Genomic DNA, 15948 nt, shown 5'->3' on the forward strand with positions numbered 1-15948 from the left:
AGTTTCGGTTCCGAACAACCAATAGAAAGCACCACCCAACTGAATCCTGAAAAATTATCCACAACTTTTATCCGAGTATACGAGCCATATGCGTACGTACAGGTGGGAATTCGAATCCACGAGAGTATTAGTTTTTTGATTCAAAATCATAGTCAAATGGTTCGTTGAAGTCATATATTAAATATATATATAATTAAGTCAGTTCATTCTAACGAACAAGTAACCTATTTTTATGTCATTATTCCTTCATTTCTATTAGTTATCCGTTACATTACCAAGCTACCTGAGTTTCGTGTATTGTTTCGGTCATCTAAAGTACTTGTCTCCTTTTGAGGAGCTCATACCCAAAAGAATCTAGTATCTACTTAGCTCTGACTACGAATACAAGTGACTTAAGGATTGTCATTCAGTGGGATTAAGTCGTTTGATTAATCTTTATATTACATCGTGCTCACGAAGCTAATATACATGCACCTTGTACGGAGAGTTCAAACGATAGTTCCAAATATTGGACCTAGACACTGAGCGTAACGAAAAGCTACCATTCATCAAATGCTACATACAGGTCGATACCAATAAGTAATGAGATCGCAGCCGAATGTTGTATTGAAAATGCCATTAGATCGTTACAGATCGGTACGAAAGGGTACAAGTTTGAAAAACCAACTCGGGCCGTGGAGCGGAGCCTTTTTATTGGTATCCGCAAGCTCACGTTCAAGTGTGTCAATTCGAAAGTGTCATGCTGTGCAGCATATGGGTTTGTGGCTTTCTTATCTCTTCTCGTGTTATGGGAGCTATGCCGACTGAGAAGCGATGCTTGATTTATGTAGGGGAAGAGGGAAGATCCAGACCGACGCAAGCCGTAGCCAATTGGAGCGGCGTCGGAGCAGGCACGCGGCCTAATGCCGATTCCACATCTCGGCTATTTCAGTTCGTGAATCATACCGTACTGTCGCTTAAGGTAAACTAGTCTTACTGGCGCAAAACGTGGATACTTATTTGGGTGTGCCACGACTCACAGTCGGGGCCGAATGAATTCCGGCTTAGGTACTCAACGCCGGGCTGAATCGTGGGGTTATTGGGGATCGCTGAATTGTATGTACGCGCTTTGCTCCTCTTGTAGAGAAGAATAATGCTGCAGTATTATTAAGGCCTGATTGCAGGTGTAATGTACAAGTAGCTGGGCTTCACTTTGTCAGGGAGGTGAAAGGGTCGACAGCCTGCTCGCAATTAGAAAATAATCCATTGTATCTAGCAAGAGAGAAGCGGAATGCGGCCGGATTTACCATCGTATTTACCGGGAGCGCAGCGGATCGAATATGGAACTTAATCAGTAAGCGTCACGCACTGATTATGGGCTAGGCATCATATAAAGACATGCGGATGATACTACCACTCCTCCACTCCACGATCCACAATGTCAACGAATTCGCGAACCGCACCACTTGGGTCCTGCCCTGTGTCTGTCTCCAGTCGTTTCAATCTCGATTCTTGGGATATGCATGATGCAGACGTACTCTTCTTAACCCCGGATCAGGTGTTTTTCTACGCCCATCAGTCAACTATCCTCTCGCATTCTACTAATAGCTTTGGTGGTTTGTTGGCCGATAGTGCTTCGTACAGTACAGCTGAGGAGGTCGATACTAACCAACCTATGAGTGAATCACATTTCAGCTCTGAGCCTAGACTTGTGGTGGTGAATATACCCTCAGACATATTCAACGTGGTGCTCCTAGCTCTCTACCGTTTCCCTATCCATGAATATTCCCCCTCGATCCATACCCTTCGTGAGACAATCCCTACTCTAGTGAATCTCGGTTGTGATCCCAGCGCAATTGCATCCCCTCGTTCAGAACTGTATGGTCTGCTCCTCAAGTCCGCGGCCGTAGATTCATTATCCATGTACGCCGTAGCAGCGCAGTGTTACTTCGAGGCGTTGGCTGTGTCTGTCAGCGCATTGACTCTTCGAATATCACTCGACCAAATCACGGACGATCTTGCGTTGCAGATGGGCCCTATTTACTTGAGGCGCTTGTTTTGTAAGCCAAACTCTACCCACTGATAAAACAATACCTACTTATACATACCTCAAGTCCTTCATCTTGGTCGTGCAGATGCTTTGAGAAGGATTATTCTCCCTCTGCCAAACCTTCACCCACCGGAAGAGAGTACTCGGTGTAGTATCGATGCCCAAAAAGGCATCCTGCGCGCGTGGACTCTCGCATCGGCTTACATGATTGCTCAAAATCATCCAGGCGACATTCAAGACATGGTATCACTATTGGGTACGCATGTCGAGTGCACTACGTGCGGTCGTAGTCTGCAGGAGCGCATATCGAGGCTGGTCCACGATTGGAGCGCAGTAAAATATACGATCTAGGAGGTCCCCATGATCACTAAAATTTCAACCGGTTTTTATTAACATTGTACAGTAGTCGAGATATTTGCCCCGAGGTTCCTTTCTTTATCGCCTGTAACAATAGTCATAAATCGCTTTCAGGACTTGGGAATATGACAATAGTTTTAACGCACACCATGAAGTCTAAGACCCAGATCTGCACCGTGGCCGTTGGAAAGATAATTCGGCAAAACCTCGGTTCATCTAAGTTAGACGCCCAGCGGCTTCTAGTACAGCCTGAGCTGGTATATTCATTGCTTGGCGAGCGACGATCGGCAGCCGATTCTCCCAATGTCTTCCTCCACCTCTACCCCCGTCCCCACACCCAGCTTCGATCCGAACCCCACTCAACCATTATGGGCACCACCTAACAGGTAATTAAATGACCAATTCTAAGCTACCATTGGCTGAATCCAATTTGCAGAGGCATATACACATATTCATTCCTGGGTGGCATGGGCTTGATTAGCTTCATCGTACTTATCTTTGTTGCCAGGGCATACTCTCGACGAAGGCAAGGACCTCGGAATTTTGCTAAATATTGGGTCCTATCTAAGTTATATTTTTAGACGGTTCGCTGCCCGTGTCCAACGAGCGCTTGACGCTGGCCGACTTGACCCAGCACTCGTCGAAGAGATCCGCAATTTACCGTCTGGCGCTCTCTATTTTACACCTTCTAGCAGGAAGAAACTTAGAATACGGCCGGTAATGTACGAGGTCTACCTAGGGGATCCAGAGAGCAAGGGCCCCAGTTTCAGTGGGAATGAGAAAGCTAAAGGGACGATTGATTGGACAAAGATAACCGTAAGTCGAAACGAACGTGATATTTGGTCGGTAGTCGGTTGATTTTGGATGGAATGTAGCCTATTGCCGCGTCTAAACTTATCCCAAAGGCCGAGGATCAAGTGAAAAGGTCGACCATGCCTCCAACTGAGCCGGGATCAGCTCCAAGGAGATCCCGGTTGAATTTCATGAGCTCTGTCTCATCGCCCACGCGGTCAGAGGCGACAGCCCAACCAGTAACAAACCCAGACCCATCTCCTCCTACGATTCAAGCTCCCTCGGCCCCACCCCCAGGCTCCCTCGCGCTAAGCGTCTTTATCGCCATGCCATCCCCCTCTTGCCGTCTTAGTCGTGCCAAGCTCGACGGTGAGGAGGTTGTGCCTGACGTGTGCTTAGGCGTAACACGTGTGGACATGACTACTTGAATAGGCATTCTGTATCAATATTGTATCTTGACTTTTACCCCGATTTTGCACGATGGTTGTATGTATTTATCAAAGGAATATATGTATGATTATCATATGAATACAACGAGTTTTGCGCGAAAGCGCGTGCTCGGATGTTTTATGATTAAGAAAGTTCCTGTGATCTCATGACTTGGCCATGCCGAGAACCTGAGAACCTGAGGGTCTGGGCTTCCTTGATGTGGCTGTGGTGGATCAGCAAGTGACAATATACGGATCCAAAAAGAGGAAACGACAAGGGAATGTATCAAGCACGAATTGAACGTATTAGAGGCAACCATATTGGCGAATAAATATAAACCGGGTCTTTGGGCATGGCATGTGAACCCCAAGCCAGACGTAGAATGTTCATTCTCATTTGTACTTCATGTATCGGCTACTCCTGACCTATTGGCACTCGTTTGTTGTACATCCTATCATAGGATTGAGTGCTCGCTAAAGAAAACACTATAGTTTCCATTCAATAATTGACATAGCGTCCTTACCCAGCTATCTTATTGGCTGATGTAATCCGGACCGGATGCAGTTGTGTTGATTTCCAACTGTGTTCTGGTTGTTGTCAACGTCCTCAAGGCTTACTTTTCCGCCACTCTCGTCCAAGACCAGTCAGAATGGTGAGCAGAGTTCATACAAGCTCTACGAAGCTATAGATGTGAAATCGCTCTGAGATTTGCGCAAAGAATGTGTTGGACGAATGATTATTGTTTTGGATGGACTCAAGCCGATTGTATGCGAGACTGACATTCTTGCCATGTAGCCACCAAAGAAGGGAAAGGCGCCTAAGGAGGAGGCTGTTGCCTCTTTGGGTCCCCAAGTCGCTGAGGGCGAGCTCGTTTTCGGTGTTGCACACATCTACGCCAGCTTCAACGACACTTTTGTCCATGTTACCGATCTCTCTGGAAAGGAAACTGTCACTCGTGTGACTGGCAAGTATTTTTGAATTTGCTCTATGGGCACTTTGTACTGAGTGAAATATAGGTGGTATGAAGGTCAAGGCCGACCGTGACGAGTCCTCTCCTTACGCGGCCATGTTGGCTGCCCAGGATGTTGCCACTCGCTGCAAGGAAGTCGGCATCACCGCCCTTCACATCAAACTTAGGGCTACTGGTGGAACTGGAACCAAGACTCCTGGTATGCTGATATAAATCTATGCATTAAACCGCGACATCTCGCTTACGTAATAAATTCCAGGGCCCGGTGCTCAGTCCGCTCTCCGTGCCCTTGCTCGTTCGGGTATGCGCATTGGTCGTATCGAGGATGTGACTCCGGTCCCCACCGACTCTACTCGTCGCAAGGTTAGCATACATTTTTATTTTATTTAAACTTCTACTGACAAGACACTGTAGGGTGGTCGCCGTGGTCGTCGTCTCTAGTTTCCTCACGCATTTTCCAAAACTTCTGTACATTTCATTTTACTTGTGATGTACATCCTCTTCCGCCGCAATTTATAGTCGCTGCACTTGACACGCAGCACGTCCATCTCTGGGCGTGTCCCGTGGTCGTGCTTGTTTCATGAGTAAAGACACCCTCTTCTAGTGTCTCATGTAAGGTGATTTGTCGGAACTTGTTCCAATACTGGTCAAGTCCAGTGACAATATTCCACTTCCTAGAGGCACTTCGAAACGTGTTGAACCGGCCCGGAGAAATTAATGGGTTTGAAGAACCCTCTCAAAAACCCGCTTGACCAGAGTCGGCCACACGTTGCTTGCGCTGTCTTCCGATCAGTCCTTGGAAACGTAGGCTCCAGCACGAATTAGTCATCCCGCTTATCAATACGAGCGGACCGCCCGACTCCGTAAATCTAATGTTTTTTCACGCCCCTTCCACAAGTTGCTGGCAAATGTATTTATTCAACGAGAGATTAGTCCGACCGCAGTCGATCCCCGACTGTGAAGATGTGGGGCTCCTTGGTGTTTTTGTTCACCGCAGGTGTTGTTAGTGTGGGGGCCCGCGTATCAAACCAAGACCTGGGCCTTGCCTCTTCGCTGGGCCCGGTGGTCGATCTTGGATATGCAGCCTATGTTGGTAACACTACTTCTCCTGCAGGCCAGCCCAACTCTTCGGTGACTTTCTTCGGCGGTATTCCCTACGTGCAACCACCTCTCGGAGACCTGAGATTCCGCGCCCCAAAAGACCTTAATGAGCAATATAATCCTAACAGAACGGTAGTGGATGCAAGATCCTGGGGGCCTACTTGCGTACAGCAGCCCGCAACAGAGGGAGTAGGAGCTGAAGGCAAGCTGGCTTATTTGTATTCTGTTTGATATTGTTTTCTAATTGAGTTTAGTTGATTAGATTGCCTGAACTTGAATATCTGGAAGCCAACTTCTGCAAAAGCCGGTGCCAAACTCCCGGTCGTTGCCTATATTCATGGTGGTGGTTTCTTTTTTGGGGTATGTATGATTAATTTTTTTCTGGGAGCCGGAATCTAACATGTGCATTGTAGAGTTCGCCTCAATTTCCTATGTATGATTGGGTGGCTCAGGATCAGAACGTTATCGCTGTTTCCATGGTATGGAATTCGCATACATGTGCATTACAAAGCCTTTCTAAGTCAATTGGTTATAGAACTATCGATTACACTTATTCGGATTCTTGGATGGACTTGCTGTACGGGCTGACGGTACCCCGAATGCTGGACTCCTTGACCAACGAGCGGCGTTGCTTTGGATCAAACGCCACATCAGTAAGTTCGGAGGAAATCCAAACGACGTCACCATCGCCGGTGAATCAGCAGGTAAGCAGCTCTACGGCCTATTATTCTGGTCAAGGCTGAGTCGATCACGACGTAGGTGGCGCGTCGGTAGTGCTTCAATCCACAGCCTGGGGCGGAAAGTCGCCGGTTCCGTTCAAACGTGCCATCGCTCAGTCAATTGGGTTATACCCACTTCCCCTGGATAGTGAAATAGAGGGCGTTTTCAGTAAGCATCTCTATTTCATTTGAAACTCTTTGCTGATTGTTATGCCCCTAAGATAATGTGACCACTGCTGCCGGATGTCCTGCTTCGGGCTCTGAAGCAATGAGATGTTTACGAGAGGCCCCCCTTTCGACGCTCATCAAGTCTATTAATAATGTTCGAACAAACTTTCTGGCGCCCACTATTGATGGTCCAAACGGATTTCTCCCTGACCTCCCATCGCGTCTTATTGCCCAAGGCAAATTCCGCCATGACGTCGATCTTGTCGCTGGACACATGACAAACGATGGACGAAATTTCGCTGGAAATCCTAGGAACGTGAAAACGGATGCAGATATTGTCACAGCAATTTTGAATCGTTACAGACACATGGTACGATCAATCGACTCGAACTTTTCACATCACTTACCGTAGTTTGATAGACAAATGCAACTCTGGAGAAGGTTTTGAAGTTATATCCCGAGGCGAGTGTACCCGGGTCACCCTTTGTTGACAACTACGACCGTGCGTGGTCGATAATGCAGGATACTGTTTTTGGATGCATGTAGGTGATAGGGTTGGCTCCTATAAGCGTAAAACTCACGCATTCAACCACAAGGGATCAGCACTGGGCGAATGCAACAAGGGCATTAGGGCGTAAGAACGTATATGCATTCCGGTAAGCCCCGGCAATCAACTGAATCTTCTTGCTTTGAACTCAAATACAACAGGTTCAACGTACCTAATCCAGTTACACTGGCCGTGAATCCGTGGCAAGGTGTTATGCACGCTTCTGATGTGTATTATCTATTTAATGGCGCGACGTAAGTACTTGATTTGAAGGTTCAGTGTGCATGTATTCATTTAATGTTCGCATTGATAGTGGATCAACACCATTCTTTGCCCCTTTTAACACTACACAGGCGCCAGTAGCCCAGGAGATCATGCAGTACTGGACCTCGTTTACACGCTCGGGCAACCCATCCAAGTTTAAACGCTCTTATTCTCCTGCGTGGCCAGATTATATAGGCGATCGCCGGATAGTTATGAGCGAGGATGTTGGGGGGAGCGGAAATCACACAGCGAGCTTCGTTGAGAAAATTCCGGTTTACGAACAAGAACGATGCAGCTTCTGGATGAGTCTGAATGAAACGAGGGTTTGAAATAAGCATATTGTTTGCCATGCTTTCACCGATCAGTATTCAGCCAGTATATAGTTTCAGAGAGTGAGGTATAGCATTATTACTGTGCGAAATTGGGGCTGATGAATAAATGGGTCCATGGTCTGATGTATGGGGAAAATGGCATAATAATCACATAGGAGACTCCCTCACCTGAATTAGTGAATTCCATTATCAACGTGAACTCAAGACCTCTTGTAAACTCACCAAAAGTTGAAGTTCCGGGACAATGATCGGTATCAGCTTGGTTACCGAGTATTGATTGTCGGACGGGTTTGAGGTAAGTTCAAGGTGCCGTGATCAAAGTTCGCGTCTTGTGAACGTCACCTGACTTGGGATTGTACAGTTTCAACGTCGACACGCGCTATCACACCTCTTCCTCCATATATCTAAATACTACCGTGTATCAAAGTACTATATTCATATTCGGTCGAAGGTCATGTGTAAGCTGGAACGACCCGGAACGTTTGATGCCGGGAACACCTATCAACAGCCCATTTGACCTAAATCGATCATCAATTCATTATTCACGGATGCCTTCTGGTGCTTCACGAACAAAGTGCATGAAAGATTGCACATGGTGCATCCCCGTTAAGCGTATAACCCGCACCAAATTCCTCGCCTCCTTAGCTAAATGACGTGGAAAGCTGCAATATATAAACGTCAAATATTCGCCCAGTGGCAGGATGGATACTGAGGAACTCGAAGCCCCAGAATGCGGAGTTTTTCGTTCTTGGTAGCCTTAAGCGCTTGGAGCATCGGAGCTCAAGAGGCCGTTGCCAATCTTACTTCTTCACTGGGACCTGTCATTGATCTAGGATATACAGCCTATGCCGGTAATTCTACCTCACCCACCGGTCAACCAAATTCAACCGTCACATTCTTTGGGGGAATTCGATACGCCCAGCCACCTCTTGGGGACTTACGATTTCGTGCGCCAAAGGATCTGGATGAAACATACAACCCGAGCCGAACAGTGATCGACGCGAGATCTTGGGGTCCTATTTGCGTACAGCAGCCCGCCAAAGAGGGGCTTGGTGTAGAAGGTGGGTATATTTCTCGAGCTAGGCTTCAGTTGCCATGACGTTTTCTTGGATTTCTGTTAGATTGCCTTAGTTTAAATATTTGGAAACCAACTTCTGCTAAAGCCGGTGCCAAGCTTCCAGTAATTTTTTATATACATGGAGGCGGATTTTATGCTGGGGTGTGTGATACAAAATGCCGGTCAATGCCTTGAGTTAACTAACAGAATTTCAGAGCTCACCTGACTTCCCCATGTACGATTGGGTTACTCAAGATCAGAATATTGTAGCTATTTCGATTGTAGGTGGCCGGGTTTCATGCTAGCACAGAATAAGACTGAACTTTACTAACAGAACTACCGCTTAAATCTGTTTGGCTTTCTGGACGGAACGGCTGTACGGGCCAATGGAACGCCCAACGCTGGACTTCTGGATCAACGGGCTGCGCTATTTTGGATTAAGCGTCATATCAGTGCGTTTGGAGGTGATCCTGATGAGGTCACCATCTCCGGTGAATCAGCTGGTAAGTTATATATAAATTAAAATGCAACAATCAAATCAAATCAATATCATTATAGGTGGAGCTTCGGTGCTGCTTCAAGCGACTGCATGGGGAGGAAAGGTGCAGGTTCCCTTCAAGCGCGCCATTGCCCAATCAATAGGGCTCTTTCCCCTCCCACTGAACCATGAGCTGGAAGGTATTTTCGGTATGTATTCAAAGATTCCTTGGTGTTTGGCTCAACTGACATACCTGTAGGCAATGTTACTAGCGCAGCCGGATGCCCGGCCTCGGGAACCGAGGCTATGGCTTGTTTACGCGCCGCTCCTCTTTCAGAATTAATCAAATCCATCAATAGCGTGCGGAACAACTACCTTGCGCCTACCATAGATGGACCCAACGGATTCATTCCGGATCTTCCGTCACGTCTCATTACCCAAGGAAAGTTTCGCCGTGGGATTGATCTTATCGGCGGGCATACAACCAATGATGGAAGAAACTTTGCTGGGAATCCCAAGAATGTAAACACCGACGAGGATGTTAGGACGGCGGTTACGAACCGTTATCGGCATGTGGTAAGTGCAAACAATGGTGTTGATAAAGGCCACTAACGCACACCGGATAAAGACAAATGCTACTTTGGATAAGGCTTTGCAGCTTTATCCGTCCCCGGGTACTTCAGGGTCGCCATTTGTAGACAACTATGATCGCGCTTGGACAATTATGCAAGACATCATTATGGGATGCATGTGAGTACTTGATCATTTTTTTCTGAGGAATTGATTCCCATTTTACTAGGGATCAACATTGGGTAAATGCAACGGTCAAGACAGGTCACAAGAATGCATATTCATATCGGTAATTAATTTAGCCTTTTTTTTTTACTTCCGGGTTAGGTTTGGTGACTCAACTTACGTTGTGTCTTAGGTTCAATGTTCCAAACCCCGTTGATTTTGCGGCGAATCCTTGGCGAGGTGTTGGCCATACTTCTGATGTATATTATATGTTCAACGGCGCAACGTAAGTAGCATATGTGACATAGTTATGCACACTTGACTAACAAAGAAAATACCAGAGGTGGGACATTCCACCCATTTAACACAACTGAAGTCCCAGTAGCAGAAGAAATTATTCAATATTGGGCATCATTCTCGCGGGCAGGTAATCCATCCACATTCAAACGGGCATATTCCCCGATATGGCCACCATATGCGGGAAACAGTCGGGTAGTCATGAGTGAGGACGTGAGAGGAAACAGCAATGGCACGGCTAGCTCGGTAGAGGCTGTCCTAGCCTATGAACAACAACGCTGCCAATTTTGGATGAGCCAGAACGAAACGCGAGTGTAACGAGAACGTATGCTAAATGCTAGTTCTTTTTTCTCCGCTATAACTAGCGACATTTGTCCTGGATATTTTTTCAATTTTGTTCGATTGCTTGACTTGTAGGGAGGTCCACTTCGGTACACGCCTTCTCGAGAGTCAGCTGAATGCCTATTCCGGGAAATTTCGGGCATCAAGATGATTACCAAATACCCCGCGGCAGCCCAATTTAAGCCATCTCATAATAAACCACCACCGCGCGTAGTTTCAGTAGCCAAGCAACTCGCACGAAAATATCTCTATGTGTTCTGAAGGTTCGGCCTGTGGCCATCCTGTTCAGGTGACAGTCCAGTAGACTCGGAAAAACTTGCGAGCCTTTGATATGGTCTATACTCTCGACCGAAGCAGAAGCTTGAAGAACCTTGGCATCGCTAATAATTTCTTGCCTAGCCAATAAGATATCCTTGGGCTGCTATATCATCTCTATCGGAGTGGAAATTTGCATGATATACTCGGTCTCTCCTCGGCGCCATGTCCGCCATTATTCTTGGGTTGGTTCTTCTGTGACATTTGCCGTTGTCCTCGTAGTGGCCATGAATGTCGAACTATGCGTAACTATTCCGGTACTCTAAAAGGCTTTGCCAGGACACGCCGCATTTTTACCGAGAGAAATTTATATAAATACACTGTCACTTTACACTCAATCCACATCGGTTCACTCTTTGGCATCTCAGTCTACAATGTACTCTGCGGTCGTTCTCCTCTCCCTCTATCTCGCAGCCGTCAAGGCCCAGCAAGTCGGCACCAGCAAGGCTGAAGTCCATCCCCCGCTTCCTTGGCAGAAATGCACCAAGTCCGGAGGTTGTGTTACTCAATCTAGCGGCAAGGTCGTGCTCGATGCCAACTGGCGCTGGGTTCACACAACGACCGGTTACACCAACTGCTATACCGGCCAGAAGTGGGATACCTCCATTTGCACCGACGCCGTTACCTGCGCCAAGAACTGCGCTGTCGATGGTGCTGACTATTCTGGCACCTATGGTATCACCACCTCCGGCAATGCCTTGACTCTCAAGTTTGTCACCCAGGGCTCCAGCGGCAACAACGTCGGATCTCGTGTTTACCTCATGGCCTCTGACGATACCAAGTACGAGTTATTCAAGCTCAAGAACCAGGAGTTCACTTTCGATGTCGATGTTTCCAACCTCCCCTGTGGTTTGAACGGCGCTCTCTACTTCTCCGAGATGGATGCCGATGGTGGCATGTCCAAGTACCCGAACAACAAGGCCGGCGCCAAGTATGGAACCGGTTACTGCGATGCTCAATGCCCCAAGGACATCAAGTTTATCAACGGGGAGGTGTGTAAAACTCCAAACAACATAATCGAGTAGTAACTAATTTGGCTTTAGGCGAACGTTGTCGGCTGGAATGGCGCTCCTAATGACCCCAACTCGGGCACTGGTAGCTACGGGACCTGCTGCACTGAGATGGATATCTGGGAGGCTAACTCCATGGCCACTGCATACACCCCTCACCCCTGCTCTGCCAACGGCCAGACGCGCTGCACTGGCTCCGAATGCTCGAGCATCTGTGACCAGCCCGGATGCGACTTCAACTCCTACCGCATGGGCGACAAGTCTTTCTACGGCAAGGGTCTCACCATCGACACCAACAAGAAGATAACCGTTGTTACTCAATTCATCACCTCTGACGGTACTGCCAACGGTGCTCTGACCGAGATCCGCCGCATCTACGTCCAAGATGGCAAGGTCATCCAAAACTCGAAGACCAATGTTGCCGGAATGGACACCTACGATTCGATTACCGACAAGTTCTGCGCTGCCCAGAAGACCGCCTTCAATGACGAGAATGTCTTCGCGAACAAGGGTGGTCTCTCCGCTATGGACAAATCTTTCACCAAAGGCCACGTCCTCGTCTTGTCCATCTGGGACGATCATACTGCCAACATGCTCTGGCTCGACAGCGACTACCCCGTCGGTGGCAACACCAACACTCCCGGGATTGCTCGTGGCGCTTGCTCCACCTCTTCTGGTGTTCCTGACGATGTTGAGAAGAACAGCCCCAATGCTTCCGTTACCTTCTCGAACATCAAGTTTGGTGATATTGGCTCTACCTACGGCGGCTCCACCGGTACCCCCACTACCCCTACCACCAGCGCTCCTGCTGTAAGTACTCAATTTGGTTTTGGTATCTAGAAAACGTTCTAACTATACCCTTCAGACCACTACAACCGCTTCTTCTGGCACTGTTCCTCACTGGGGTCAATGCGGCGGTATCGGATACACCGGCCCGACTGTAAGTGATATCTCTTTTATATATAAAACAGTAATTCACAAATTGTTTGTTTTCAGGTTTGCCAATCTCCTTACACTTGCGTCAAGAACGGCGACTACTACTCCCAATGCTTGTAAGCTGGGACCATGCAGTCGTACGAATCTGCTGGGAATATAACTGGGCGATAAAATGTGTATATAAATCTTTGGTTTTAAATCACTGTTGTTTCTTTCGATCCCTGCACGCCGCAAAGTATTCGAGATGTAGGAGTTGCGACCAAAACAGCCTGGTCCCTGAAAAGCAAGGGGTGCTCGGAACCGAGAGATTACATTATCAATTTACTTAGATGCACTATAAAACTAAATAAACAACCAACCAAGGCTACAATCGGGGCCTAGTCCACTACAATCACGACGTAACCCCCTGCGAACTCGTGCTCATGCACTCCTGTGTTCTAAAAAATCGTTCGGGTGGTCGATACTCCAACCATATTGAACTATATTGGGGATGGCCTATGCTTTAAATATACCCGGCTCGACGAAAAAATATATACTAGCGTAATGTTCATCCATCTCGGGGGTCTGACCCGGTAATAGGTGTCCTTTTTACAATACTTTGATCATCACTCACAGATCTTAGTTTGCTCAAACTTATAATACTACCTTCAGTAGTTTCCAAGGCATTCATATTCGCAAGGTGCCTCGACCAGGATGAGAATAAGACGAAAGCGACTTCTCACTATTGTCAGATAAGTAGCGTACACCACACGTTCATTCCACTAGGATCATACATACATTTAAGAACAGTAAAACAAGACAGCACTTGACTATGGCCACAAGATGAACAGAACACGACACATGTCCGATAATACACCACACGATACATGCGTACAAGCTGGTCACCTCCAGTGCCAACTGCTGATAACCAGAAAGTAAAAAAAAAAGAAATATAATAAATCTTCACACCGATAGGAAGTCCCCCGTTTCGTTCCTTCCCTGATGACAACATCCGGCCCTCCTGAACTCAAACTCAAACGCAAACTTCACTGCCCGCTTAGGCAAAACGATGCATCTTCGCCCCGGATGAAAATACATCGCGTCCCTTCTTCACCCATTGCCCCGCCCCCGTTCCCCTGATAATGTCTCCTGGAATGCCCGTGCGCTCCCCGCTCATTTTCGCCCGTCACGAATCCCTCCCGAGTTCGTTTTGTTCCTCTGCACCCCACCCCGCATGATCCCCACTATCACCCAGTCCCATATTCCCACCCTACATCTTCCCAGGATGTCAGAGCCCGTCAGATATGCTCTACTCTTTTTTCTCCTCTCTGGCCTGAGTAATCCACTGTCCGGTTACGGGGTCGCGATCGAAATCACCGTCTCGGTAGCCGTATCTCCATTCGAGCAGCTTGAGAAGGGGGGTACGTAGGGCTGGGTCCATGCTGAGGTAGAAAATCGGGTTAGTCTATGATCTTAACGTCTAGATATGCTAAAGTTCATGCAAATAGGAGAGATGCCAGGTGGTTGAATGATTGAAGAGCGGGTATCTCAAATTGCGAACAGGCCTACGCTGAGATGGCCGACCGAAACGGAAATACGCCTCCAGGGAAAGGGAGACACGTGTGGAAAAGGGGTATCCCATTGAAAAGTGGAGCAATACTCACCGAACAGACTCTCCAGGATAGTAGGATCCGACTCCGTGTGCGGCCAGAGCTTGTTCGAAAAGTGCCTCGTTGAATGTACACCCACAGTTGAGGTCTGGACAGGGGGTTATGGTGCATTAGGTTTCGTTTCCACATCGATTATGTCGCCGATTGCCAGATATGATCCGAAGCATTCCCGCCGAAATGGAAGGATTATAACAAATTTCGCTCAAATCAACACTTTGTCGAGCCTCAAGGCGCAAAATTTGGACTTACGGTTCGGTGGTGCCATCCGCGCTGGGTATGCGCGACGCTCACGCCGTGAATCGTGCCATGCACACACTGTCCGAAAATATCAGTAAAAGGGGCTTTCTCGGGTGGCGCAGATAGGGGTGGTAGTGGGGCGGGTGGGGCAGATCCGAAAAGATCGATATACTTACAGGCATTGCCAGCACGGTTGGGAGAGCAGTATTGTCGTTTGCGCGCTTCGGTGCGGGCTTCCCATTCGGCAGCAAGGTCAGGGGTTATAGGGGGTGTGCCATCGATGCCTCGTTGGCGGTATAGAGCCCTTTCCTTCTCAAGCTCCTCAACCCGAGCGGTCGCAAACTGATTGATGATTTCGAGCTCACGGGCTCGCTGCCTGAGCTGTTCTAATTCTTGAGAAGGACTGGTGGCGGATGGGGCATTAGAGGCAGGGGTGGGTGGTGAGGAGATGTTGAGAGAGACAGGGTCAAAAGTTGGCGCGGATCGGGGATGGGTAAAGACGTTAGATGGAGAGACTGCGTGCATGGTGGATGAGGGTCACTTCCGTGTCCGGGGGATTATGTACTTACCGAGCCAGGATGCGCTCGAGCTTGAGCCGGAAGGGCCCTGGGATTGCTCCCATTGAGCAGGCCACGAACCGGAGCTCACGTCAAGACTATTGCTCCTTGAGTGTGAGGGCCCGTCTGGGTATGACAGAGCATAGTTGGCGGGTGCACCCGAGGTATACGATCTCTGCATAGGTGGTCTACGTTGTCCTTGGGCTTCGGTATACTCAAACATAAGGGGGCAGGGGCGAGTGTAGTACAAGCTTGATGAATACTAATTTCTCGAGCTTTTGAGTCTTCCCTTGGCCTCTGCGCTGCGTCGGGATCGCGTCTTGGTCACGATCGGGCGCTGTTGTGTTGCCGCATGCCAGCAATCCCTCGCCCTCCATATTATTCACCGGCTCCACCAAATTAGTGGAGCAAAGGGTCTACCCTCAGGGAGTTACCCAAAATTCCGTTCCCACCTCAACGCAGTCGAGCTCGGAACCACACTCTATAACACAAGCAGTGCCCAAGCTAGAGGTGCCAAACCTTGAGCGCCCCTGACACCCCCTACGTTTACCACCACTCTCTACTTTGTGTCGAGACGACACTAACAGAGCATTTTCAGTTACTTTTCAGATCGTTCGAGCACTCGCC

General features: G+C 48.1%; 4 protein-coding genes across 4 annotated transcripts; 3 read left to right on the forward strand and 1 right to left on the reverse strand.

The window, feature by feature from the left end:
• Window positions 1-1417: 1417 nt before the first annotated feature.
• On the forward strand, window positions 1418-5018 carry RhiXN_05765 (ribosomal protein S11; the record flags this gene model as incomplete). Its single annotated transcript, XM_043325581.1, has 8 exons — window positions 1418-2039; window positions 2094-2285; window positions 2895-3202; window positions 3262-3567; window positions 4403-4562; window positions 4624-4776; window positions 4837-4940; window positions 4992-5018. The coding sequence occupies 8 exons, from the start codon at window positions 1418-1420 to the stop codon at window positions 5016-5018; spliced, it is 1872 nt and encodes a 623-aa protein (XP_043181013.1).
• Window positions 5019-5540: 522 nt separating this feature from the next.
• RhiXN_05766 (beta-1,4-D-glucan cellobiohydrolase) lies at window positions 5541-10593 on the forward strand (the record flags this gene model as incomplete). Its single annotated transcript, XM_043325582.1, has 21 exons — window positions 5541-5903; window positions 5967-6038; window positions 6092-6157; window positions 6214-6382; window positions 6438-6566; window positions 6619-6935; window positions 6986-7107; window positions 7162-7221; window positions 7274-7366; window positions 7426-7699; window positions 8070-8166; window positions 8464-8769; window positions 8830-8927; window positions 8981-9046; window positions 9100-9268; window positions 9324-9452; window positions 9503-9819; window positions 9872-9993; window positions 10043-10102; window positions 10172-10264; window positions 10320-10593. 21 exons carry the CDS (start codon window positions 5541-5543, stop codon window positions 10591-10593), a joined length of 3396 nt encoding a protein of 1131 aa, XP_043181014.1.
• Window positions 10594-11306: 713 nt separating this feature from the next.
• Window positions 11307-12998, forward strand: RhiXN_05767 (beta-1,4-D-glucan cellobiohydrolase; the record flags this gene model as incomplete). The annotated part of the gene is made up of 4 exons (XM_043325583.1): window positions 11307-11924; window positions 11976-12752; window positions 12808-12882; window positions 12939-12998. The coding sequence occupies 4 exons, from the start codon at window positions 11307-11309 to the stop codon at window positions 12996-12998; spliced, it is 1530 nt and encodes a 509-aa protein (XP_043181015.1).
• A 1168-nt stretch (window positions 12999-14166) lies between these two features.
• Window positions 14167-15544, reverse strand: RhiXN_05768 (uncharacterized protein; the record flags this gene model as incomplete). Its single annotated transcript, XM_043325584.1, has 5 exons — window positions 14167-14299; window positions 14522-14615; window positions 14777-14842; window positions 14941-15279; window positions 15334-15544. 5 exons carry the CDS (start codon window positions 15542-15544, stop codon window positions 14167-14169), a joined length of 843 nt encoding a protein of 280 aa, XP_043181016.1.
• Between the last annotated feature and the right edge of the window lie 404 nt (window positions 15545-15948).

This window comes from Rhizoctonia solani, chromosome 6 (assembly GCF_016906535.1).
Source record: "Rhizoctonia solani chromosome 6, complete sequence".
In the NCBI taxonomy this organism is placed as follows: Eukaryota; Fungi; Basidiomycota; class Agaricomycetes; order Cantharellales; family Ceratobasidiaceae; genus Rhizoctonia; species Rhizoctonia solani.